The 27,666-nt window shown below is 42.0% G+C and overlaps 2 protein-coding genes across 2 annotated transcripts; one reads left to right on the top strand and one right to left on the bottom strand.

Annotated features, from left to right (window-relative positions):
- Window positions 1–200: 200 nt before the first annotated feature.
- SNW1 (SNW domain containing 1) lies at window positions 201–21,892 on the top strand. The gene is made up of 14 exons (XM_077819202.1): window positions 201–298; window positions 1,757–1,910; window positions 4,014–4,175; window positions 11,766–11,861; window positions 11,954–12,060; window positions 12,873–12,977; window positions 13,069–13,138; window positions 15,078–15,143; window positions 16,391–16,507; window positions 16,894–17,035; window positions 18,237–18,333; window positions 19,648–19,765; window positions 20,824–20,987; window positions 21,069–21,892. The coding sequence occupies exons 1-14, from the start codon at window positions 285–287 to the stop codon at window positions 21,265–21,267; spliced, it is 1,611 nt and encodes a 536-aa protein (XP_077675328.1). The 5' UTR covers window positions 201–284; the 3' UTR covers window positions 21,268–21,892.
- Window positions 21,824–27,407, bottom strand: SLIRP (SRA stem-loop interacting RNA binding protein). The gene is made up of 4 exons (XM_077819204.1): window positions 27,272–27,407; window positions 26,772–26,830; window positions 24,696–24,803; window positions 21,824–21,963 (listed from the first exon to the last, which is right to left on the bottom strand). The coding sequence occupies exons 1-4, from the start codon at window positions 27,345–27,347 to the stop codon at window positions 21,889–21,891; spliced, it is 318 nt and encodes a 105-aa protein (XP_077675330.1). The 5' UTR covers window positions 27,348–27,407; the 3' UTR covers window positions 21,824–21,888.
- Window positions 27,408–27,666: the final 259 nt, after the last annotated feature.

Genomic DNA, 27,666 nt, shown 5'->3' with positions numbered 1-27,666 from the left:
GGGAGACTACAACTCCCACAATCGTTCAACGTGCGCGTGTGCATTAGAAACATGTATTGCGTCATCTAGTCTAGAGGCAGGCTTGTGAGGAAGACTATAACTCCCATGAGACATTTCGGTCATACGCCTGCGTAGTGTAGCATGTGACCTTCCCGCTGAGAAAAGATGAGAGAGAGACTACAACTCCCAGATACTTTTGATGTCTGCGCTTGCGCACTTGCGATCTCCCTTCGTGCGGCTGCTGGCCAGGGCCCCTGAGGCCTGATGCGAGCGAGAAGAGGAAGATGGCGCTCACCAGGTTGGTGGGGCTGGTCTCCGCTTGGGGTCGGATTCCCTCCGCCCTGCTCACGGTCCAGTGCCCTTACACGCCCGCAGGGTCCGGGTCCTGGAGGGCCCTCTCCCGGGTGCGAGGTGGCTCCCGTCCCCGCTGAGGGACAAACTGCGCTGGCGGCGCGTAGGCCGCACCGAGCCGGGGCCTTTCCCGAACGCCGAGCCGCGGGCCCTGCCGCCACGGGGACAGGGCCGGAGAGACGGGTCGGGGCGTGGGGACCGGACACCGCCCACCGGCCTGCCTCCCGGTTCGGCCCTCGGCTGAGCGCTGGGGCTGGGCCAGGGTAGGAGGCGCTGCGGGAGGCAGCGTGCACCCCGGGGGGGGAGGTCGCCGTCCACCCTTCGGGGCTGTACAACTGGGGGCCCGTACAGGGAGTCGGGGACGGGAACGTTTCTCCAGGGTGTGCAGCGAGCTCTCTGGAGCTGAAAGGGTTAATTCCCCCTCCTCACCACCACCCCCCGTGTGGGAACAGCGGATCCCTCGGGTGCGATGCCTTCTCCAGGGGGGTACACAGCCACTCTTGCGTGGAGAGTCTGGGGTCTGATGCAGCGGCGTCCGGGACATCCCTGTGCACTGGGGTTGCACATAACGCTCGGGATATGAGCTGGGATGATAGATCCCATCGTGTGCACAGCTCCATCTAGGTCCTAAGGCAGTCTACTGAGAGAAGTTGAAAGATCAGTGTCATTTCTCTGTCTAGCTTAAGGCATATCTCTTTTTGTGTTTACTCTGACATATAAAGCTTTTGGCAGCCAGACGTTTCCTTAGGGACATGTAGAGACGGGCAGCGTGGTACTCAGATGGGGGTGCAGGATGAGCTGAAATGTGGGAAGCTAAAAGTTCGGAATTTTAGCTGAGTCCTTTGTTCTTAGCCAATGGGAACAAGAGGTGCTCTGGAGAAAGTGTCCACATCCCTGGAGAAAGGAAACGTCTTGTATAGCTTGGGTACTTTGTCCAAATCTTAGTGAGAATGAGGTATATCGTGTCTATTTGTGGCCATTTACATAAGGGAGTCATTAAGAATTGGAGGATCTTTTCTTATTCACTTCGACAGAATGGTCGAAAACATATTTACATGGAAAGATCTGTGTTATGTTCTGTAAGATTTCTACTACTCTGTTGCTAAAGAAAAGGCAGACATGGCTCCTGCCCTGCTTTGGTTGAAACGGGTTGGAAATATGTATTAATTAATTATGTCAAGTCTAGAGAGGTGGAGAAAGAGTGCCACCTTCAATATTTCAACTCTGTAGTAGCTGTGGCCCAGTTGAATGTTATAAATTATTTCAGATCCAACACAGATCAGTGGCAAAGATTAACAGTCCCTTGGAATACTCTCACAACAGACTCAAATATTGCATTTGATCTCAGTTGTGTTGAGTGGGTGAGGCTATCAAAGTTAACATCCTTCTCTTTTTGTTTGTGCAGTTTTTTACCAGCCCCAACTCAGCTGTCTCAGGACCAGCTAGAATTAGAAGAAAGGGCAAGATCTCAGAGGTCAAGACAGACTGCACTGGTGTCATCACGGAGGGAACCTCCCCCGTACGGTTATCGGAAAGGATGGATACCACGAATGCTAGAGGTAAATATTTGAATTCACGCTCTGGTGATAGCTCTCATTTTCTTTTATATATATTTTTTATTTTAAAAAGGGTAGATTAAATCTGAGCACTTAAATATAGCACAGAAAATTGTGTAGCACCCCTCCATATGAGAAATTGACTGGTTATGTCCACCAATCCCAGTGGAAATATTCTGGGTTTGTTTTTGTTTTACAGTATTACTACTTACCATAGAAACTTTCTAGCTATATTGTACATTACCTTCCCTGTGGATAATATTGTAAAGTGAAAGCAAGCAGCCCTTGAGATCATGGCCTTCTGAACACATGCCTATTTTCATTTTCCTGATTTGTTAAACACACAGTTCAGATTAAAGTTCTCCATGCATGATTACAGTTAGACAGCTAAAAAGAGTTGCATTGGAGAACAAACTCATGGTTACAATGTTTTCATAAGTAACAGATTATCTTACTCTCCTGTAAAGCATTGGCATTTGTCAAACATTCAGTGTTAAATATATAACTGCCAAAAACAACCTGAGATAATGATGCATGTTCTTTGTCTTGACCCTGAACTTGGTTAATCTCATTTCAACTGCAGATGCTGACAAGTTGGGAGTGTGAACAGGGGTTTTTGAGAAATTGCACCAAGACACTTTGTATTTTGACCCAGAAATTCCTTGCAGTGATTTAAAATGACATTTGGCATGAGGTCTGAGACTTGGTGTGGTTAGTCCTAAACCAGTGTTAACAACAACAACACTTCTAGGACAAGGGACCAGTGACTCTACTGAAGTGTTAATACCTTGCAAAACTTCAGGACTAGAAAAGGATATCTTATACAGCAATTGCCGCTTTCCACTAATATACAACATTCTTTTTTAGTTTTAATGTCTGATGAGATATCAGATCTTAAAATTTCCACATTTTCATTAATTCTTCTGCATTTTAATTAGCAAAATTAATATTTTAGTAGTCACTGCCTCAAACTGCTAAAGCTAGAAATCAGTACATAATGTTTTTTTAAAATTGGGTGTCATGGCTTTCAAATAGCATCCAGCCTCACTTCCAAACACCAGCTGTACATGAATTGATAAGTATGTGGGAAGGACTGTTGCAAGTATCTGTCCAGTTGATAGATCAGTACAAATGTCTTTAATAGCAGTAAACTGTTCCAAGCATGATCTTGGTCCAGAGAATAAAAACGAAGTTTAAAAATCAGTCTCTAACATACCAAGAGTACTATGAAAAGGAATCTCATTTGGGTTTACTGACCAGTGACTATCTTTTGGTCTGGTTAGGGTATGAAGACTATTTAATTCTGTAACTGGGGTCTTGGAATGTGACACTTGAAAGAACCTTGGTAAATCATCTCAGATTGTTCTTAGAATGCATGGAGCACTAATCCTAGATGTAGCTCAACTGTTATGGATTCAGAATGGCCTGGTTTGAGAGGCCTATCTCCTTCAGCTCATTAAATACTGAGTGAAAGGGCAGGTAAGCACTCTTGAAGCACAGGGGCCTGGAATTCCTACCCAAGTGCCAGTGTGTTGGAGTCTAGCATACCTACCATTTTGAATGTGTGAGCTACAGGTTTTGTGAAAAGAATGTTTCATCATTAAAGCAACAAAATTAGCTGCTAGTCCACTGCTAATTGTGCTGTGGAAAGTGACAAATACCAAATATAGCTTAGCAGCATAAAACTGTCACTCTTGTAACATTAGTAGTTTGCAGTTGCTTTATTGTAACAGTAAAATACTTAAAGTTCAACCGCCTTGATTCATGTATGAATCTAATTCTGTGATTATTATCGGCATTGCAGTAGTGCCTGACATATTCCAGTCTGGGATAGGAGCCCTTGTTTGGTGCAGCAAATAATTCTGGACATTGCTCGAAGGAAAATGAATGCATCTCTCTTCTATTTTAAGAATTCTGAATTCTGCTGCCCACTGAAAGAATATACTGTGGTACAGTCTGGTTGTTGCACTGTGGGAACAAGGCCATTGTGCTGGAACCAAAGCACTCCCTGCTCCCATTCCTTGCTGAAAAATACTGGCAAATCTCGTGCTTTGTTTCATGCCACATGTTTCATTTATTGCTCACTTCTCTTTCCTTTCTGTGCAGGATTTTGGAGATGGAGGTGCTTTCCCAGAAATCCATGTGGCCCAGTACCCTTTGGATATGGGCCGAAAGAAGAAAATGTCCAATGCTTTGGCCGTTCAAGTGGATGCAGAAGGAAAAATAAAATACGACGCTATCGCTCGACAGGGACAGTCAAAGGACAAGGTAATACATTCTTACAATAGGAGTGCATGTGTTTGGCAGCCTTAAACAAATTGGGTTAAACATGTTTGTTCTAACCAACTGTCACCATTTTGACATTAGAAATCTAGATGGTCGCTTTTAAGCATTGACATGTTTTGTTAAAAGTTTAGGAGGTGAGGTAATATCAGTCAGCTGTGAGTGGCACGATTGGGAGGATATGGTGGCCCAGAGCTACTTGAGTCTTTCTATTTTGTAACTGTGATAATAACTTTGTGATCTTACAGAGGTTAGATAATGTGGGTGAAAGTGCCTACTCAAATATTGTCTATTGATGGCTAGTATTCTACTGGAGTTTGGTGGCCATCATGGGGCGTTCTAAAGAACATGCAGGTCGGCTTGTCAGAGGCAGCCTTCAGTCAGACTTCTGTAATTCAGGATCAAATTAGGGGTTTTCTTTCTGGCTATGAAAGGCAGGCGGTAAAATAGCACAAACACAACTTCCAGAAAAATGGACCCTTATGTGCTTTTATTGTAACTGTCATGCTATCTGGAATGACTCGTGACCATGAGTACCTACCTCAGGCCAGATTGTCAAAAATAGGACAGACACCCCAAACTGGTGGAATGTTCTGTAATTAGATTTCACCAGCCCAGTAACAAATGTGAACTCCTGCAACACTATATAGTCTTTCTGTGAGTCACAGACAGTCTCCTCAGGCTCTCCAGTCTATTTTGCTACCCAGGCAAGCTGGAGTTAGTGATAAATGGTCACTTACATCAAAATCACAAAATATTCAGGTTGAGACCAGTCACTTACCCCAGATCAATTTGTATTCTATATCTCTCACCAACGACAATGCCTGTAGCCAATTCTGTAATAAACTAACTAAAAGTTTATTAACTTGGAAAAAGAAATAAGAGTTATTTACAGGTTAAAGCAAGCAAGCATATAACACAAATGAGTTGCAATCTAAATCCTAAGGGTGACAGAGTTGTAGTGATCTTTCAATTCAAAATATCTTTCAAGGAAAACCCAGGGATAACCCTAGTGGATCTCTTGCTTCATTTTGGAGTCTCTGGCCCTGTGAGAGTTCAAACCGCAAAGAGATGATCATTTTTCCTTGTGAGGCATTTTTATATATTCTTCCCTTAGAAATCAAGCTGATAGCCAGAGTTCCCACAGAAGTCCCTTCATCATGAGGGGAGGGGGAAGAGGAGGAGGAATGCACTTAACAGAGTCTTTGATCCTTGATATTATACAATAGCTCATTTGCCTTTAATGAACAGGATTTAACATCTTGTTAGAGACCATCAACACGTACAACAAATGTATTGCACAAGTCTTTTTCCTGGTTTGTTGAGTTACATAGAGGTTTACAATGCAAATGCTTGGTATCACTTTATAACATGGGGTATAGCTGCTTGAGAACAATACATGCAGCATGCTTCAAGCATTTTATAAAACACTAAACACAACTTAACATCTAATATTTATTTTGCTAATGCACAAGTAACCAAGAGTGGTTTCCAGCTATGCATTTGTAAATGTTCAGTGAGGCTTGGGGCCTTGGCATGAATTGGCATCTGGTAATCCAGTGTCACAGTAACATTGACTTTTTTTTTTTACTAGTCTTCATGTTTTAACCCTTTTGCATTGGAGTTTTATTTTGTTATTGCAACTTCCATTGCATTGCAATATGGGGTTGGCAGTGTTGCTGACTTAAAATTGCCATACTGTAAGACTCTCTGGGCCCAGACCTGCTCCCACTGAAGTCAGTGACAAAACTACCATTGACTTCAATGGGGACAGATTTGGCTCCTGTATCTGTAGTAGTGATTCCTAAAAGGAAATGGCTAAATTGGGTATTGTGGTATCCCAATTGACATTTAGAAGACCATTTATGCAAACTCCCAAGCTCATTGTCAGGAGCCCATATTTCAGAGAGGGTGGATTGGATCATAGACTACATCAAAACTTTTATTTTCCTTAAACAGGTGTGGGAATAGGAGAATTAGTGAGGTTTGACTAGACCAGATGTTTGACCATTTCCTTGCCATGGTAACTATTACTCATCCCTCTCTAGAGTAACCTAAAGGAAATCTGAAAAGAAAGAACTGAACACAGGGGGCTTTTTAATTTAGAATCATTGAGATGTTGATCTGGATAATTGTTCAGGAACTCAAGATTCTTCCTGGATTGATGGAGCTTTTTATGAAAATTTGAGCACTAGGAGGAGCACTTATTTTTTACAGGGATGAGTGCTGTTCAAAACCCCAAGGTAGATGGGGAAGGGGTGTAGCTTTCTAAAAGTATCAAGTGCCCAATAAATGTGACAGTGACTCAGTCTTTCAGGGGTGAAAATTTCCTTAATCAGAACACTAGGAAGGTTAAAAATCATTAACTTTTTAAAAACTCAAATTAGATTTTTTTGATTTTTTTTTTACTCTTACACTTATCTGAAGTTTATTATGCAACTCAAAGTATGATGCCTCAGACAAACTCTTACAATCATTTAAATTGAAAACCCAATCAATTATGTATGTTGAATAAATGCCATGTATTGTGTATCTTCATGACATCACCCTACTACAGCATATTTGAAACATGGGCTAAAATCAGTTTTGCTCTGAACTCTCATGTGGACTGAAAGTAATTCAAAGGAATAAAAGTACATAATGGCAATGGCAGTATGCTGAGTTGTGAACAAGACTTCCACTGGGATGCCACAAGAATTGGAATGTAGCTACTAATAGGGCTAGAGATTTATAATACAACAGTGTGTAGCATGGCTAAGCAGTGACTAGTGGGGGCAAGGGGAAAATACTAAACACTTTAAATCTTCAAAGATTTGTGCCAACTTTAACTTTATCCACATAGCCTCCAACGAGGAAGGTAAGTGTTGTTCCTAGCTAAAAAGTGAGTATATGGAGCTAGAGATTGGGTAAGTAACTTGCCTGAGGATAGGCAGTGTGTTAGTGGCCAAGCCAGGATTAGAATGCAGAAATTCCTGGATCCCAGTTCTGTGCTCTGAATCCTGGAACATGCTGACTCCACCTACAGATATTTGAATGTAAACACTTAGGGAAGAGAGGAATTATTTATGGTGGTATAGTGGAACATAACTAGGACTAAGAGGTGAAATAAAGAAAAGGAAAACTTAGATTCTGTCTCAGGAAAATGAACATCATGGAATAGTCTACTATGGAAGTGACAAGCCTCATTGCTAGATGTTTTAAAGGAGATGAGAGAGCATTAGCAAGTATGGTATGTGGACTGATTCTTCATTGGCCTGCTGTGAATTGGGTGACCTCAAGTGGATTTTACAGATCTATCTTTTGTGATTGACTATAGAATCTTTAATAGCCTGGACTATACATATAATTCAGATATTCTTCAGATCTCAGTACCTATGGCTGAAGAAGAACAGATATTTATAAATTGGCCCACCAGGTGTTCTGGATCTAACTGGGATCGCTTCATGAGCTCCTTATTTGTCTGGGCTAGGAACATAGGTTATTTTGCTTTCTCTACAGCCTATGAATTGTCTCAAATTTGAATTAAATAGTTGGCCTTTCTGTAAAGAAGATTGCTGCCGCCAAACAGGTTTATCACTACAACCCTTGTATCTAGGTGGCTTACCAGCAACTTCCATCACTTCCGCTATTTGCCTCTTATGTTTCCTTTCCATATAAAAAATACCGAGTACAAGGAACTTTCATGGAAAAACTCTGGGCTTGTGGGTACTTGAAGATCTGATACATCACCTCTGCTTCTTGAGGATGGCAGAAGCAGCCTGATAAATCGATACTAGCCAGGCATCTACAGATAAATCCAGACCTGACTTTGTGGATCCTAAACCAGATATCCATAATAGCACACCTGGCTCCTGTATTGCCAGAGCTTATTCCAATACCAACTCTGCCCGTGTGGTTTGTGATGGAATTCAGATGGCACACAGCATAAATTAATGCTTCTTGGAACATCACTGATTTACGTGTCGTGTTGAGGCTAATGTTATGCTTCCATATTAGGGGAACTTGCATTATAGGGCAGCTGTCCCCAAAGTCCACCCTTACAATGGCAGAATTAGCCTCTTTCTAGTAGAGTGGCTCTGCGTGGAGGAGCTGGTGATAGTATGTGGAGTTGGAGGTGATACTACTTAGCTGCCTTTCACTGACATTGCTTCTCAAAGGCTATTTTTACAGAACTTGCATGCTTCTCTTCTGCGTGCCTTATAGCAAGGGAGCAAATGAGATGGTTCTGTCTATCTGTCACAACATATAACCACACCGCTATTGCTAAGGAGGGGGGGAGGGATAGCTCAGTGGTTTGAGCATTAGCCTGCTAAACCCAGGGTTGTGAGTTCAATCCTTGAGGGGGCCATTTAGGGATCTGGGGCAAAAACTGCGGATTGGTCCTGCTTTTGAGCAGGGGGTTGGACTACATGACCTCCTGAGGTCTCTTCCAACCCTGATATTCTATGATTCTAAGTTAGCCCAGTGCTTGACAAAAATCAGCTCATAGATGAAGAACAGTTAGTTGAAGTTCTACCTCAAAAAGAAGGTCATGCTGATATAGAGAAGAAAGCATTTTGAGAAGTTTGCAACCATGCTGCAGTCTCCCTTAGCGGACCTGAACTGGTCAAATTCTGTAGCTCAAGAGTGTTCCTGCATACCTCTCTGATGCTAAATTCCCACACAGCAGCATCTGTGAGTAACTCCTCTGCATTCTTCAGCTGGCTAGGAGACTGTCTTGGCAGATGATGACATAGCCTGGATTTTATTTCCTGATTAATGCCCAAGTAGATTGCACTATTGTAGCTCAAACTGTCAGACCTCAAGAAACTACCACTAGTATAAAATGCAGTGATGCGTCTCCTCAACATTGGCGACTATGAGCATAGCAAGCCCATCTTCTACTTACTAAACTGGCTCCCTAGAATATTGCATCACATTCAAGGTCTTGGTCTTTTTCTTTACAACATTTAACGATCAGGGCCTAGGATACTTAAAACTCCAAGACAAGGACCGCATTTGGCAACTGCACTCCTTGGACCCAGTGGAACTGTCTACTGCAAGGATAAAGTTAGTCTGCAGGAGATGGAGCTTTCTTGAGGGCTGGGCCAACACTAGAACAAACTCCCATATGATGTAAGAACAACTGCAAACCTCACCATCTTCCATTTGAAGTAGAAGACGCTCTTCTTAATTCTTGCTTTCACTAATGGAAACACATAACACAACATACATTTAAAATAAAGCCACGTATAGTTGTCTCCTGAGGGAGTGGGGGTGGGGGAGAGAGAGAACCACTTGTCAGCAATGCTAGTCATGTTGATAAAAGAACTCAGATATCGCAGTGATGGCTATGGTGTGAAAACATGAATAGAATAGACCTAATAATTTGTGAAATAGTTCATTACTCATATCAGAGTAGTATCCACCTCTTTTGATAGAGCTTTTCTTGAGAAGTAGGGTTAATCCTGGGTCTTTGTGGAGTGACCTGAATACCAATTTGGATAAATAGATGGAGCCTTCTCCAGTTGAGGTACAGGGAAGATTTTTGAAGTTAGTCACTTATGTCACAGAACAAAATGGAAAAATCTGTTTTGTAGTGTTGGGGTTACCACATTCCATCCTGTAGATGGCTGGATTTCAGTGGCAGGCAAGTGATCCTTACTTTACATATGTAGTTGGTAAAGCTCTGTATAGAGCCACTTTGAATATACAGAATCAAACATATTGTTGAAAAAATATTGAAACAGTTGCAATGTGACAAGTTTCAGGCAAGAAAGTTCTCCATATAAGCCTGGTCTTATGGGATTCTAAGGGCATGGCTACACTCGAAACTTCAAAGCGCTGTCATGGGAACGCTCCCGCGACAGGGCTTTGAAGTGCGAGTGTGGTTGGGCATGAGTGCTGGGAGAGAGCTCTCCCAGTGCTCCTGTAATCCACCTCTATGAGGGGATTAGCTCAGAGCCTGTCTACACTAGCGCTTTAAAGCGCTCAGACTTGCTCCGTTCCGGGGGGGTGATTTTTCACACCCTGAGCCAGCAAGTTAGAGCGCTATAAAATGTAAGTGTAGACAAGCCCTAAGCATGTGTGATCAGATTCTACTGCTAGGTGAAGTGCTTTCAGATATAGGAAGAGCAGAGAGCAGTCTCTTCCGATAGCACCATAGCACATAAACATTTAGTCTCTGCCTGTTAAGACTGCCCCAACCTGCAGAAGGAATCTTTCAGTGGGACCAATAAGTTGATTTCTGACTGATCACTCCACATTGGAGTAATTTCAAAATGGAAATGCTAAAGCCCAATAGCAATGAATCTCTTACTTGACTTTCCTTCATCCTCATAATCAAAAAAGCGGTCCAATTAAAATTTATAAGATACTTGTACTTTTTTTTGTTTTTGAAGGAGGTGGGAATATTGTTTATCGCCACTAATGTCAGACTGATCTCCCCGTTGCATCCACTTTGCTGTCACTTTGCACACAAGTACAATGTCTGTTTAGTGGGTAATGAGTTGTGGATTTAGTTCACAAAGCTCATTTGTGCTCCAATCACCTGACAGAGGTATATTGTAATTTTGAGATAACTCCTGTAGCCTTCTCTTGTCTCTGAGAATATTCTGAGCTCCTTCGATGTGCTTGGTTCTTCATGCAGTGAGGCTCTTGGGTTTTATGGTTAATTACCAAAGAGGAATACTGTTCTTCAGATGTCCTTCACTTGGCTTTGTGAGATGCTGGAATAGTATTGCTCATTTAAGGGATTATTAATTTTGGAGATGTGGATAAGTAGCACACACGAGCCATTTACTGCTTATTTAGCACTGAGGCTACAGGTCAGTTTTATAGTTAGGCATACGCTATTAGGAGCAGTTTATTCCATCTTTCTACTTGCAAGAATAGCTATTGAGAGATTTTAACCCTTTGAGCCAGGATTTTCTGATATTTCTTATTGAGGCAGATGTAAAATCCTAATTCTAGGTGCAATGTTTTTTTGTTTTGTTTTTTTTTCCCCTGTATGAACCTTTCAGTAACACTCCTTCCCTATATTATTCTTACTGGGGTTTAAGATTTAATAATTGTGTGTGGGAGGACTGAATTATTCATGCTGGGAAAAACATGAAATCTGTCAAATATTTAACAATTTCAAGGAGGTAGGGAAGATGATGGTGTAAGGTATAAAAGCAGGATAGCCGTTTGAGTTAAGTTTCCCTTCTTCGTGAAAATTTATATATAAATCAGGGTTTTCTAGCTTTGCTGAGGGATCCCAAAAAAAAGGAAATTGATGGTCAGAGCATGGGACTGGGAGCCATGAATTTATTAATTCTAATCCCAGCTCTAATGGCAGTTTGCTATGTGACTTAGGGCAAGTCACTTCTTTGCCTCAAGTTTTTCCATCTGTAAAATGGGGGTGATACTACTTCCCTATTTTATTTGTTTTTTGAGAAATCCTGATTACTATGGTGCACCTGGAAGCTGAATGATTGCTATATAAATGCTAAATACTATCAAAGGATAATCTATCTTCTGAAATATCTCCTTGAGGAATGGTGCATTTCTATCTATTCCTGTTTCACAGCACTGATGAATTATAATGTGTTTCAGGTAATTTACAGCAAATATACAGATCTGGTACCTAAAGAGGTTATGAATGTGGATGACCCCGACCTGCAAAGACCTGATGAGGAAGCAGTTAAAGAGGTACTGTATGCATTGATGCATATAGGTATTAGAGCTGCATTCTATTTTTTGCATCTTTGTTATGGCACTCAACATTATTTTCCTGATTACAGCTAACTGAAAAAACAAGAGCAGCCCTGGAGAAATCGGTCTCCCAGAAAGTTGCAGCAGCCATGCCAGTCCGAGCAGCCGACAAACTAGCTCCAGCTCAGTACATCCGGTATGGACCGAGTTAGAGTATATAACCCTTTTGTGTAGAATTGATTAGTGAGAGCATGCCTTGATTTTTAGGAGGAGGCTCCTCTTTTTTTTAAGCTTACTCCTTTGCAGGAGGCTGCAGTATGAAACTAATTCAAGAAATGTAGACTTCGTTATTAATGACGAGTTATTTTGAACCATGTTAATTGTCTTCACACCAGAAGTTAAAACATTTTAAGAGGTTATTGCTTTTTAATGGAATGTAATATTACTCGCATTACAGAGGGCACAGTGTGCTAGGGAAACTGACCATGATGTGTGTGTTTCCATTCAAAATAAGGTCTTTATAACCAGGCTCTCCCTTTACATAGTGTGACCAACTCTAAAGCAATTCTGAACTAGAAGAATAGTCTTTATTTAGAAGGAATCTCAGCTGCAGCCACAAGAAACTTCCAAACCAGGGTTTGGGTCACTTCAGAGCATACTTCTGCAAGTATATTAAGGACTTTTTTGGGTCACAGCCAGTGAGTAGTCCAACAATATCTATGAGCATGTACTGTGGCATCTGACTAGATAAGGCTCTTCTCATCCTTCTAGTTTGTAACTTAAATGTTACACTCTGTCCTGTTGCAGAAACAGGACACTATACCACTATAGCCTGAAAAGGGGCAGTTTAAATGCTAAATGAATATCTAGTTACATCGGTGCATTCTGGTGTTGAAGAGCATTTTAAAAAATTGGTGTGAACAAAACTGAAATGCAGAGCAGTTAAATGAGGAAGGATGAGGCTGGCAGTGTATAGAGAACTGAATGTATCTCAACTGCTTTCTTCAGATACACACCATCTCAGCAGGGTGTGGCCTTCAACTCTGGAGCAAAACAGAGGGTTATTCGAATGGTGGAGATGCAGAAGGACCCCATGGAACCTCCAAGATTCAAGTGAGTACCTGGAATTTTTCATAGCAAGTAGAGGATTTTGATAAGCACATTTCCTTACTGCCTACTGATCACATTATCCTTTATCCTTCAGGATTAACAAGAAAATTCCTCGTGGGCCACCTTCTCCTCCTGCTCCTGTAATGCACTCCCCCAGCAGAAAGGTATTGAATGTAGCTGCTATTTTCTGGTCTGGCTTCTAGCATGTGTTCTCAAACCCCACTCTGTTGATATCTAGCTGCTACCTGTGGTGCTTTTTCTCCTTTCCTCTGCCTTAAGGTGTGTTGCTAGGTGAGTAATTTAGTGTGAAATGTAAAATTCTGTGTCTGGGCAGTGTTGGAAGGTGTATTTTCCTATATACCTTCACAGAGGTTGATTTAAATTCCCCACTTGTTTTACAAAGGCTCACATTGCTGTGACTCTCTGCAGCTTGGAGGGTTGGGTGAGGCTCTAGATTTAGCATATCCATACTCCTCTTTGACCAGCCTGTGTTTGTTTCTTGCAGTGTGTAGGAATAACAGGGCATTATTTTAAGTAATTAAAATAAATATGGGCTCAGGAATGATTAATGGTATTACCTTTTTCATATATAGGTTACTTAATCTACACTGAAGTTTTGAGAAATAAACCAGTTCAATTCATCTCTTATAAATTTATTAAAAGATTAAGCAAGCAGTAACAAATAAGTTCAAGTGAAATGTCACCAGCTAACTTATAGTTTATATAAAGGTATAATACAATGGTCAAATTGAGGGTACAAGTCAATGGTTCAATTTATCTGGCTAGTCAATTACTACATTTAGTAATTTAATTATGAGCAAGTTATGGAAAACAGTCGTCTTAAATTTTTACAGGAAGGTTAAGGGGAGACATTCCTTATCATAGAATATCGCGGTTGGAAGGGACCTCAGGAGGTTATATAGTCCAACCCCCTGCTCAAAGCAGGACCAATCCCCAATTTTTGCCCCAGATCCCTAAATGGTCCCCTCAAGGATTGAACTCACAACCCTGGCTTTAGCAGGCCAATGCACAAACCACTAAGCTATTCTCCCCCCCCACCCCCCAAAAAATAAAAAATCTTGACTCAGCCCTCCATCCAGGTCACCCGGAGTTCCCCCTTTGCAAGGTATCATGCATTTTGACTTGAACAGTTTAATTCAGTGTCTGCTAAGAGGCAAAGGCTATTGCCTGTCTCGGTTTTAGGGAAATATAGCTCTTAAAATAATTTCCCATAGCATCCTTTTTGGCTTTTTCTCCCATTAACTGTTCGAAAATTTTTCTGAAGCTTGGTTTGTTTAATATATTCCCCTCCCCACTTTAACACAATGCCTGCATCTTTCTGGCAGTCTGGCACAGGCACAGAATGATTTATAAAATCCCAGACTTATAAGAGCTTTAGAACAATACTGGTTTAACCCAGATATCTTTTACTGTTTCAGTAACTCACTTAGAGGTTTAGCGTCCACTTTGGAGAACAGTTTGTAATTCATAAAGAGAGACACGCATACATCCACACGCAAACTAGTGAGCATTGGAACGATTTGAGCATCCTCAAATTGCTTTAGAGAAGGATTTTCACACCTTCCAAAAACCTTTAGCTCACATGATTTGGTCTTAGTTTGGATCTAAACTGATATTAACTGGTGTCTTTGACGATGATACGTAATTTGAGCACATTCGCATGTGAGGAAGAGGGTTGGTCTCTTCTCTCTTAGTTGTAGCATGGTTGGCTCAACTGGTGTAGTCTTTTACCACCCTTCCTTTAGATGGCCAGTCCAGAGAGGAAGAGAGCAGGATACAACTTTGGGTGTTGTGTTGATGGTTGCCATCTTTTGTAGGGCTCAGTGACTTCTCTGTTCCTTCCCAAGGGACACTCTTGTCCAATCATGGATTCCAGGATGTTGGCTATAGCTCATCATGGAACAGTGACTTGGCATCTTGCTATTTCTTTACAAAGAACCTTTGCTTTCTGAATTGTCCCAATACTTCCCTAGCTGTCTTTTTGAGAGAGAAGTGGAGAATTTTCCTTACTGGTATAAATCTAAAAAAAGTCTTTTCTCTTATCCCCCCAACCCCCATCCCTTGTCCATTCTCTCAATTCAGATGACTGTGAAAGAGCAACAAGAGTGGAAAATTCCTCCATGCATTTCAAACTGGAAAAATGCAAAGGTAATTAAGTTGTCATAAACTCAGCCTTTAATATTGCATCCTGCTGGGAGACTTCTGTGAATGATCTGGAGCCTGAATAATACTGACTTTAAACCTCTAGAGCTCTGTAAACTGGCTGCTTTCAGAATGGAGAACAGTTGTAGAGCTCGGTTTTTCTCTTTCCTATTTATTAGGAGTGTCAAGATGACAGGAGCACAGAGTTGATGGGGAATGTATTACTTCATAGAAGAGATTATATGTGTTGAGAGAAGAAATGGTATTTAATAAAATCCCCATAATATTGCAGTATGGAATTTGAAACCAAACCTCTGGGTTCTCTGTGAAAGTCAATTAAACTGATAAAAGGGGAAACTGGCATCAGAGGACAGAGTGTATTTCTTTACACTCACTCAGACTCTCCAGATAGTTCTCAATTATGCCTTCCAAAACTAGTGAATTTTCCATCTCCAATTTGACTAAATTATTCCCCGGCAGGGGATGTATGTGTTGTGCCACTCAGCAGGAACTATAGAGGGTCCCACTACTTCTGTCAGGAGATCAGTGTTTGCAGGAGATACTAATAAAATTTCAGTGACAATTCTGACCATTCTCTCAAAGTTGCTGCTGTGCAGAAATTCCAAATGAAGGAGGCAGGAAAAGCAACATGCCGTGATACTTTTTCCTACCCAAATGCAACTGTTTAACTGTGCTTGACAGTGATTTAGAGGCTCCAGTTTTAGGTTAAAACTGCTTAAACCCCAGTTAAGCAAAAACTTCATAGAAGCCTGTCTTAAATATCTCCCAAAATACCTGCAATATTCATAGACTTGCATTTTTGAGGTGGAGGCAGACCCTATCTATCTCCCAGCCTCACTGGGAGCCTTGTCTCCTGGGGACACAGAGTCCTGGTGACTAATGTTTTATATGTATTAAAAACAATTCAGAGAAATCAGCTTTTAAACACAGATTTTAAAACTGGCTACCACCAGAAACAGTGTGTCCCAAGTTTTTAACACAAAGTCAAGAGCTGAAATGTATCAATTGCGGATGATCACTCTCATCCCAGTAAAGATGCTAGTTGAAAAAATAATGATCCTTGTGGAAAAAAGGAGACTGGAGACGAGGCTTGTATTCTCCAGCATAATTATGCAAATGCATGGAATGCAAGTCCACTGAAGCATATTAACAACGGGTAAAGATTTTGATTTCCTTGTTCAGTATTCCACGTTTCTTTCTGGTGATGAAGTGTCTGTCTGTTTTCACTCGAGGGTTACACCATTCCATTAGACAAGCGTCTGGCTGCAGATGGCAGAGGACTGCAGACTGTTCATATTAATGAAAACTTTGCCAAGCTGGCTGAGGCTCTCTACATTGCTGACAGAAAGGTCAGGCTGTTGTTTAATCTCAGTGTTGTTATGGTTGGTTTAATTTTTAATTATTTTCTTCTGTGTATTTTTATTTCCTTGGGAAAAATCAACTGAGTGAAGTTGTAGCTTTCTACTCCATCTTCCTCTTGGGCTGACATGAGACGTATAAGTTGTATCATCAAGATATTTGAATCAACAGGTCAGCATGGACTGGTCTCCAGGGAGCTTGTGGCTCTTTTGTTAGTCTTAGATGCTAGGCTATATGGCTACCTGGTTTTGTTTCATGTTTACAATCTGATTCCTATTGGAAAAAAAGGCTGTTTAGTGGGCAGCTTCGTAGCTGTTGCTCTCATTGCATCCCGTGTCCCACCAGTGTATTAACAAGTGTTTTTAATCTCATGCAGGCTCGTGAGGCTGTGGAGATGCGTGCCCAGGTGGAGAGAAAGATGGCACAGAAAGAAAAGGAAAAGCATGAGGAAAAGCTCAGAGAAATGGCCCAGAAAGCCCGAGAGAGGCGAGCTGGGATCAAAACCCATGCTGAGAAAGGTACATCCCTCCTCTCCTTCCCCGCAAGAAATCTTGTCAGAATATTAAAGTTGCTTTCATGTTAGTTCGAACCCTTTAAACTAGTTGAAAGAATATGAGAGCCTATGTTAACTAAACCCAAACCGTAATTGCTAAGCACAGTAAATGTTTCTCGTGTCTTGAGTGACCTTGAGTCAACTCAGCTAGTTAGTGGGAGTGCAGTTTGATTTTGAGCCCCAAGCTCTCATGTCAGTGAATGTTGCAGAGAAGGTTCTTCAGAAAGGTAGAGATGCACTCTGACCACAACAAGGAGCAGCTTTTATGGGTTTGTAGAGGGAACCCTTGACTTAAAGGAGGGGATGGGGCAGTGAGAGATTGGGGTGGTGGAAAAAACAAACTAATTCATTCTATTGTCAAGAGTGTGCCAAGATTTCCATTCTGAGTCTTTTCACAGGACTATAACTGAGTTACATATTTATGCCAACCCACGACAAGACAGTCACAGGCCAAGAACAAATCTGACATTACAAATCATAAATGAGCTTTTTTAAGTCTTAGAGGATGTCAGACAGGTTTTTGGGTTTTTTTGCAGTCCTGTAACTGGGCTTATTTTAAACAAAACTCTGCAGGCTTTAGTTCACACTGCACACTAGACCTTTTAGTTACTAAACTGAATCCCAAGTACTGGAACAGCTGTATGCTCTAGATTGAAATGTTATGTCAAAGATCCAGGTACCAGCTACAAAGAGCAGACATACTGTCTGGTGATAAATCCACTCAGTTGTTGGATACTCTTCCCTACAGCTGGAAGTGCATGCATAACAGGATTTGTTCTTTGATTCTAAAACCTAATTTTAGTAACACTTCAAAGCATAACTCTTCTGTAGCACATTGGGGACCCTTTAACTTCCATGGGATTTGCCAAGTGTTAATCCCCAGGCGTTGCAGAGAGAAAAGAATCCCTGAAAGCCAAGAAAACGTGGTTCAGACTGCATCCTCCATCTATCTTATCAAGCCCAGGTGTTAGAGAAATGTTTTCAATGTCATTAGAAAGGGATCTTTTTAAATCTGCTTTTTCACTTTCTGTTAAACATCTGATTTAAAAAGTTGTAGAGCCCTTCATTTTCTGTAACTCAACACTGACTTCAGTGATCACTGGTTTAACTCTATCAAATAACAAGTAGCTGTCTTGTTATCAACAATCTTAAATGTGTCTGTACAGAGGATGGAGAAGCTAGAGAGAGGGACGAAATCAGACATGACCGGCGCAAAGAGAGACAGCATGACAGGAATCTTTCCAGAGCAGCCCCTGACAAAAGGTGAGTCACGAAGAGCAGCTTATCTAATTGCTGTATTCATGCAACTCCCTTCCTAGGCAGTGGAAATAACAGTAAAGAAGTTTCTACCCATGAGCCAAGTTTGGGTGACCTGTATTTGTGTGAGGTCTTCACTGGGATTCTTCCCTCACTTTGTTACAGGATTTTAAAAGCTTTATCAGTATTGCCAGTAGTGTGTGTAAGTTCCTGGAGTAGATGTTTAGATAACACAAGTTAAGTCCCACAAAATGTCTGCAAAGCTTGTAATTCCATGGAAACTCAGTTCCTTAAGATCAACGTGCACATCCTGGAAACTAACACTAAAAACCCGCATTTGGCCTGTACCAGCTGATTTGGGCTCAGGGGCTATTTAATTGCACTGTCGACATCTAGTCTTGAGCTGGTGCCCGGGCTCTAGGACCCTGAGATGTGGGAGGATCCAAGTGCTCAGGCTGCAGCCCTGGGAGCCTGAGTCAGCTGGGATGGACCAGCTGTGGGCTTTTAGTTGTAGTGTAGACATACTTGTGAGTAGTGAAAGATTTGTAGTAGTTAGTATGGCACTTAACCTCTGGAATCTAGTTTTCTTGATCAGAAGCTATTTAACTCAGAGAGCTCTCAAACTTATGTATATACCCTGACCCAGAACCATTTTTCTGAAGGCATTTATAAATTTTGCATGCATGCTGAGGAATTTAGTTGTGAAGCAAAGTTTTAGTGATATAGAGCCTGGGAATCATGTAAAGTCTCAGTTGGGATGAAATTCTGACCCAAGGTCAATTGGAAACTTGCTGTTGACTTCAGTAGGGCCAGAATTTCACTCCTGGTATGTGGTTCCAGTTAACTGAACCATTTTGCTTGAATTTAATAAGTTTAAACTCTCTTCAGGCTAAGCCTGTGTGTTTGCCCAGACCAACTTTTAAGCTCCCAAAGACTTCACAGAGCTTGCACTTTGAAATTTTTGTAGTGATTAGCTCTGAAATTAACCACCCAAGATTGTCTTCTGTACTGGTTCTGATTGAAAACAGATATAGAGGTTTCTAAACCCTAACCGGTTTGATGTGATGTTAAACAGTGGAAAAGCAAACTCAAAGGCCTTCCCCCAACTAAAACATGACTTCCCCAAAATGTCTCCTGTGCCAAGAGACCACAAGTTAATCTTCAGCCTAAAAAGGGAAGTTTTGGGGTTAAAATCCAGCTTCTGATGGACACTGTCTTAGTCATTGCTCCAGCAGCAGGTCATGGTTTGTAATCTTAACTTTAATAATTTTGATTATCTTCCAAATGAACAGTGTTAAATTTGTTACATTTTTAACTCAGGTCAAAGCTGCAGAGAAATGAGAACAGAGATATCAGCGAAGTTATTGCCCTGGGTGTTCCCAACCCTCGTACATCCAATGAGGTCCAGTATGACCAGAGGCTTTTCAACCAGAGCAAGGTAAAGAAATGAGACCCCTTCACACTCGTGTTTGATTTCTAAAAGGTGAATGCTGGGCCAACTCATCCCTTTGTAGGGACAGTCCAGTGTAGATAATTAGTGACCCCTTTCTGCTGGATGTACAGAGGAAAGCTCTGAAGGCAGACAGACATGTTGCAAGACAGAGCAGGAGCCACTTCAGCCAGCTGTTCTGATTCTCTTTCATTTAGTGCTGAGATATTAAAGTGATTGGATACTCTCTAAATACTTAAATGGATGATGGCCCTCTGTCAGGGGAATGAAGGAACTTCATTTTCACTGAATGCATAAAGAAATAAGGGAAATGTGCTACTGAGACAAGGAGGCATATGGTAAAGACAGATTCAGAACAGGAAGTTAATAGTAACTTGAAATTGGCAGACTGCAACTCCATGTTTTACTGCTCATATTGAAAATACTTCTCAAATGATTGTTACTTGCAGTAAGTTTTATTTAACCGCGTCCCAACTGGACTTTGAAATCAACGCTATCAGTGAAGTCTAGTTAATTGAAAGAATTCCATGTGCCCCTTTGTCCTCCTGCCAAGTGACTTTACAATCATTTTTTCTATTCTCACTTCTTGTGAAAGACCCATAGGAAGAAGGAAAATTGACTCTGTAGGAAAAGGAACATGCAAAAAGCTGAAAAAGCAGGCTTTTCCTCTTTACTTCAGTTCTAGGACTCCCTGGGTATTTTATTTTTTTAAGCTTGCTGTTACTTTTATTACAACATTAAAAGCATTTTCACTTGCTTTAGTCCCAGTTTAAAACTGGTGTGGTATGTTAAACAGCTTCTCTGCAGGGCAGGTTGAAATAATTCCTGTATATTAAAATGCAGGTGCTCTTTCCTGTTTCTTGAGGATAGAAATGTCCTTTGCACAACAGATGTTTGTAGCACTGAGAGTTCATGATCAGTAGACATTATATATTGTACCTCCCTGTAATTCATCAGCTTAATGTTTCCTCACTGAACTTTTGAAAACTCACGTATCCTACTTGGATTAGTACCTCATGCATTATCCATTCTCTTCTCCTTTTCAGGGTATGGATAGTGGCTTTGCTGGAGGAGAGGATGAAATTTACAATGTCTACGACCAGCCTTGGAGAAGCGGTAAAGACATGGCCCAGAACATCTACAGACCTAGTAAAAATGTGGACAAAGACATGTATGGTGATGACTTAGAGGCTCGAATAAAGACTAACAGGTAAGAAAACAGGAGAAACTCAATCTCTTCCTATGCCATTTAGAACAATCTGGACTGAACATCATCTTTCTTCTGCTGCAGGTTTGTTCCTGATAAGGAATTTTCTGGCTCAGACCGAAGACAGAGGGGCAGAGAGGGACCCGTTCAGTTTGAGGAAGATCCCTTTGGTCTGGACAAGTTCTTGGAGGAAGCCAAACAGCACGGTGGTTCTAAGAGGCCCTCGGATAGTAGCCGCCCTAAAGAACATGAGCATGAGGGCAAGAAGAGGAGGAAGGAGTGAATGGACAGGCCTAATTGAGTACCAAGAATGGACTATAAACTGGGACTCCATGCTCATAACATTTTTAATCTATCAGCAGGAGTGTACAGTGGATGGTCATATATGAAGCAATTTAGCAGTTCTGTGCAGTGTAAACAGATGTGCATAATGGTTCTTCTAAGTTCTAACCAGGACAACCACCCATGGAGAACAGGGGAGGGGGAAGATTGTTTTGGACCATTCAGGGCATATTATCTCTATGCAGGGCTTTAGCTATGCTATTCCCCTGTGCCCTATCAGCACTCACAAGAACTCTGTCCCAGCATCTCAGGGTAAGATACCCTTGCCTGGAGCTTTAGTTTTTTGTTTTTAAACTAGCAAGGCTTTTACTTAATATGATAGTTCTCCTTGTGTATATAGCTAACCCCCTGCTTATGCTGTAATAAATGGAATTAGGGGGAGCTTGTAGGATAGAGTTCTTACGATTCACTGATCCCCTCTCAGCTCAAATATAAACGATACAGCCGCAGCAGAGGGAAACAGCTGGATTCTGTTTTAAAGTCAAAGACACTCACACTGCCCTCAGTAATGTTTATTTTAGACTTTCTTTACATGTTAGTGAAATAAAGTCTCCTGCTGCTGCTAACTCATGTCAGCTACTCCTTCATTTGCATATTGACTTCGAATACTTCTGGGTTTCTGCCGTCGAACCTGGAGCTGAAATAATGAAAGCAGCTATTTAAACCACAATTGAAACTTCTGTTCAACTTCAACAGGAGACAACTGACTTAATATCTTCCATCCACACTGATCTCACTCTGGGACAGATGCTCTCAAAAGGTATTTTTTTATTCCACCACACTTGCACTTTCAGGAGCCATAAGTATAGATACTAGACTCCCAACAAGAAAGTTAGAAATAGCTGCTGCCCTGCAGGAGAAAAATCTTAATAGCTTCCCCAGAACTACACACAAAACTAGTGGAAAGTAACTGTCTAGGATTAAATGGGATAAATTGCTTCTACAGGGAGGAAAAAGCTTGACATCTCTTCATAACTAGCTTTTACATGAGACAACTCAGCATTTCCTACAGATGAACCTTTTGAACTACTTAGCAGTATCAGTGAAGGGAAAAGCAAACTCCCTTTTACCAAGTTTATTATCCTGTTTTCTAGACTCTTCTTGTTCTGCAAAGATTTGAACCCAGTAAATCCCTGACGTCCTCTCCCCACAACTACGTGTAATTACTCCTCCAAGTCTACATTCTTCTACCACTTCCCTTTATCCTTAATTTTTTGCAATATTCTAAAAATCATGTTTGTCAACTAAAATTGTCACTAAAGGGAAACCAACTTGAAATTCAGTGAGTTAAAACGAGGTAGTACAGGTTAATGTTTTTAACTCTGTTACTGAAACCAACTGTGGGAAACAATGAAAATACTGTCAAATGCATATTTAATTTATAAGAACTCCTATCTTTTAATCAGTTGTAAAAACAGGTAAAAAGTTCAGACTAAAATAATTTGCATTGACTGGTTCCTTAGATCTAGGCTGCTTATTGTTCTAGCCTCTAGATATTTTATTAGTTCTATTATTTTAGTAAGGGTAGTTATTACAGGTGAAAGCAGTCAGGATCAGCTGAAGCTTGGTGGGGGGTTTTAGACTTTCCAAGCTATGCATTTAAGATCTCATCTTTAAACACTACACCTCTCATTGGGATTTTTTTAAAAATAAATTACCCAACCATCCATGGTCATATTAGGGAAAGGGTCCAGACAATACTGACAGAAGATCTATTTCTGTAATGAAATGAGTCCCCATGAAAGGATGGAGTAGTTTGGGGCAATTACTGACTGAAGGGGCCAGTGTCTTGTTAGTCCTGTGACTGAGGCCACTAGAGGAGACAGCAAGTGGTTGGGCTCTACTGCCATCACTTTTCTGACACTTTGCTCTAAAGTTGTTGCATCAAACCTGGACAACTCAGTTGTCTGACTCTAGCATTTATCCACACAAGTTTTGGGGCACTGAGCCAATACATTCAATGTGGACATAAGAGGTGATATACTGAATTGCACAAGAAATGAACAATTCAGGTAAGGGAGTATGCCTACCCTTTGATACAAAACCTAAGGTTTCTACTGAATCCTCATGTGGTGCTGGATTTCCAGCTAGCCTTAGTGGCCCAAACCACCACCTTCTAGCCCTTCTGTACTTGGCTAGAAAGTCCTTGATTGATGTGGAGTGTCATCTAGATCTTTGACCTTCAGTATGAATGCATGCAATATACTTTACATGAGAAAACTTCAGCTATGTCTACACTGCAATTAAACACCTGCAGCTGGCCTATGCCAACTGACCTGGGGTCTGGCTACACAGCTGTTTAACTGCAAATGCTTGTACCAGAGCTTGGGTTCTAGGACCCTGCCAGGGAAAACTATCCCAGAGCCTGAACTCCAGTCCAAGCATCTACACAGCTGTTAAACAGTTATGTAGCCCAACCCCTGCATGCCCAAAGTCAGCTGGCATAGGGTAGCTGCAGGTGTTTAATTACAGTGTGTAATAGCTTGGAAATGCAGAATGCAGCTGCCTTTTTAGTTGTGGTTATATGAATGACACCTGTGCTCTACAGCCTACACTAACTCCCATGTAATCTCCACTGCAATTTAAGGTGTTGGTTGTAAGTTTAAATCCCTTTACAGTTCAGGTCTTGCATATATTCATTTCTGTTCCTATTTACCTCATTACTTGACTTCAAGTGATATGTTCATACAGACCCAAAGGTCCCCAAACTGAGGAACGTTAGACAGAGACAGGGCTCCCAGCCGAATGCCTGACCCCAGCCCGGCCCTGTTCCCAGCCCAGGCCTGAGGCTGGAGTGAAGCCAGGAGCAGAGCCACGCCTGGCCACAAAAGGCCCAGCTGCCAGCTCCCACTGCAGCCTGGCTGTAGCTCAACTCCTCCCAGATCCGTCTCCGCCCCTCTTCCCCCACCTCCACTGAGGTGCGGCCCGGTTCCCAACCAGGCACAGACAGTTTAAGGGGGCTGCAACCCTCAAAAGTCTGGGGCCACTGATATAGACTGTCCCTAAGTTTATATAGCTGTGGGTTGAATTCAAGGCTGTCTTGGACAGCCCTCTACTCTTGTATTTGTTTTCTTCCTTTTAGTCCAATATGAGGGAAATTTGACTTTCAAGAGACACTGCAGAGTCTACTTAGTCACACTATCTGGAAAAGAGGTTTGGGATAACTTCAGAGAAAGTTCTCAATTTTAGGTTGGGGAGTGTTACAGCTGTCAATTTTACATTACTTCTATTGTAGCGTTTAGATGGTTCATCCAACTTGTGTTGGGAGAGGCACACAGAATGCTCCTCAGCACCCCTGGCCTACTCAAAAGGAGGTAAGAGTTCAGTTTCTTTTATAAAATAAAGCGTTCATTTAAAACAAGCTGTTACCTTGACTCCTTCTAGGATGTGGGATTCCTTCTGTAATGCATTGTGAAGGCCTTCTTCTGAAGAGAATCCAACCCAGCAAAAGCCTTTATGAAATCCTGTTTCTTTATCCTAGCCACCAAATACAAAATAAAATGTAGCTCAATAAACTGACAAAGTACTACACTGACATTGTTACAGCACCCTCTTACAAAGTTTTTCATGATAAAGATCCTTAGTTCACTAGAGAAAATTAAATACTTTCTTTCAGGAGCCCATCATACCCTTTCCAGAACACTTGAGCCCAACTGCCTTATGAACTTGAATTTAACTGGACGCTGCTCCCCTCCCCTCCTACAACTTGAGTCCAGCAGCCAACATTGTCTTTTTAACATCAGTTTGAAAGGCTGGATAGCACAGTATGGTTATTTGTTCAAGACTGAAGGCATTACCTATTGTCTACCACAAGTGGCAGCATTTAAATGGGGGTTGATCTAAATCACAAGCCTGAGCCTTGGAAAATGAGGGAACAAGATTATAGCAGTAGTCTAAGATACTAGAAAAGCTGATTGCAATAGTAAGACAAGCAAGATGCATAGGAAAAAAAATCCATGACTTCCTAAATTCCTTTTAATGGGCTTTCCACTTTTAAGAACGCATTGCTATCCACAAAGAGGAAAACTAGCTACAATAGCCAAATCTGCCAAAGTACCTCAGGCCTGAGCTACAGCTAGTTCTGCCACTGATTTCAATCATGACCAGCAGCACTACTTCCAACTTATGCTGAATCAGCCTTGTGACATTTGTAGTGTCCCATAAAGAGTGGTGATAAAGACATCAATTTTATTTTCAGAAATAAGATGATTCCCTGCATTCCCAAATAATTTCACCCACATCCCAAGTGGTCTCCACTTCTTATTGAATCTAGTCTTAGGTAAAATGATCAGTTCACAACTAGAAATTTAGGGGGATTGCTTGTTTTGTTTTCCAGCTGTAGCTCACTAACATTGGGGTTATCAGTGAGGGGAAAAGATACTTTTATCATGTCAAAATATTCATTTTTGAACAACTGGACTGGAAATCAGTGTCCTACCAGTTAAGACAGCTTTAGAGAAATATTTTAAACTCCTGGAGAATTAGAGGAATGGCAAAGATGCATCTGCTATATCTTCAGAATAGAATTTATTCACCACCATTTGGTCAGAATATTTTGACATAAGACAATTGACAGAAGTGAGGAAGCAGAAGCATTGTTTATATGAACTACCATGCATCAGCCAGCTGCCATTTTTCCTAAAAATGGATGTCTTCCCATATTTCTGAAGCATCCACAACCATTTTCCCAGCTAAAGCGGAATAAAGGACTTTCTTTCTTTCTTTTTTTTTTTTTTTTACAGCCACCCCATTTGGCTCCTTCCTTGCCTACCAAGGGGCTACTGTGAAACAGCAAAAAATCACTTTTCAGCTTATTTAACACAAAAAGTCAAATACCGTATGTCCAGTTAAGCAACACCAACTAAGGCACCTAATAACTTTGCATTTGTATAACATCTTGCAACATAGGAGTTCAATGAATATAGGACATTATAATGCCCACTTTGCAGATGGGTAGTAAGGCTCCAAAAGGTTATGTGGCCAAGCTCACTAAGTACATCAGTAGGCACACATAATAGTAACCAAAAGTCCAGACTCCCACTTCTAACATTCTGAAGTGTTGTCCAAATATTAGCTATAACTGTTTATAACAATCTGAAAGCAGGAACCACCAAAAGGTATATGAGTTATTTAGGGTGGCCCAAGGAAATATAATGAGATGGAATTAAGGAAAATTTGATCAGAATACAAGAAAAGGCTTCTTAACAGTGATATCAACAAAGCCATGGAAAAAAATCTCAAGAGGAGTAGTGGAAGTTTCACTGGGGACTAAACTAACTAAGCATTTGTTCATAGGGAACAACCCCAAGTTAGTGGGGAAAGTTGGACAATATGAACTAATAGGTACTTTCCAGCTCCTGTTGATTATATGATAAATAACATGAATAGCAGCGTTAATTTACTTTGGATAAAGGGGCAATTAGCTAAAGAAAGGCAGATACTCACAAATGGCAACATGCATTTTCTTACAGTCCCAAACTGAGCAAAATAGTTTCTGAGTTCCCCTGTGGGAGAAAAACGTACAGTCACAACGAAATCCACGACATCCAACAACCCCGATAAGATTTTTTTGTAAACAATGGGCCTGTGCCTAAGGCCCTACGTGAGACGTGCCCATCCCTCCTTCACACACACATCCCTCAAGGGCAGCGCAAGCTGCCCCGCGATACACGTCCCGCTCTACCCACGAGCTTGGCCTCTCTGCTGGAGCAGACAATGGCTGGGAGGGGGAGCTGTGCAATAAAGCCGGCCGCCCCGCTGGAGTCCCGGACAGGAGCCAGCTGCTGCCGGGCGGGGACTGGCTCCTGCTCCCCTCTGCGGGGCGGACAGGGGGCTCCGCGGCCCGATCGGGCCCGCTCCTCACACCGCCCGGTGACTGGAGACCTGGACCCGTCCGGGGAGCTCGGCACGGGGGAGGGGGAGGGCGCCCCGCCACCCGGACTCACTCGTGGCCAGAGTCCAGGGGACTTGGGATACGAAGAGCTCGAACACTCGCCGGGAGTAGGCGCGCGTCGCCGCCATCTTGGAAGGAGAAGAGCGAATTCTGACCTCTGACCTCTTCCCGCTCAGCCAATCATATGCGAGCCGTCCGTCGGCTTGTGCTCCCGCGGGCGTGGGGTGTGAGAGGTTGTCATTGCCAAGATGGCGGCGGCCGCAGCTGCGGCCCTGGCGCGGGAGGGTAGGGAAGACGCCTTCCGCCGGCTCTTCCGTTTCTACCGGCGGCGGGATCTGCGGGGCGGGCCCGACTTGCGGGCTGTAATTGATTTCTCCGCCCCGGGGGACCAGGTAACTGCGGGGAGTTGGGGGGGATCCCGGCGTCCGCTCCCGGGCACCGGCCGCC

The sequence above is a fragment of the Eretmochelys imbricata genome, chromosome 6 (assembly GCF_965152235.1).
Source record: "Eretmochelys imbricata isolate rEreImb1 chromosome 6, rEreImb1.hap1, whole genome shotgun sequence".
NCBI classification, from domain to species: Eukaryota; Metazoa; Chordata; order Testudines; family Cheloniidae; genus Eretmochelys; species Eretmochelys imbricata.
Note: the sequence above shows the minus strand (reverse complement) of the source record. Positions and strands in the feature narration are given on the sequence as shown.

Excerpts from the sequence above, each read along its gene's own strand:
- SNW1 (XM_077819202.1), top strand. Across the intron at positions 4,176-11,765 it reads AGGGACAGTCAAAGGACAAG|GTAATTTACAGCAAATATAC; the intron begins GTAATACATTCT and ends AATGTGTTTCAG. Across the intron at positions 12,978-13,068 it reads ATGGAACCTCCAAGATTCAA|GATTAACAAGAAAATTCCTC; the intron begins GTGAGTACCTGG and ends TTTATCCTTCAG.
- SLIRP (XM_077819204.1), bottom strand. The coding sequence starts at position 27,347 with ATGGCGGCGACGCGCGCCTACTCCCGGCGAGTGTTCGAGCTCTTCGTA. Across the intron at positions 26,831-27,271 it reads CCCCTGGACTCTGGCCACGA|GGGAACTCAGAAACTATTTT; the intron begins GTGAGTCCGGGT and ends TTTCTCCCACAG. Across the intron at positions 21,964-24,695 it reads ACATCCTAGAAGGAGTCAAG|CTCCAGGTTCGACGGCAGAA; the intron begins GTAACAGCTTGT and ends TCATTATTTCAG.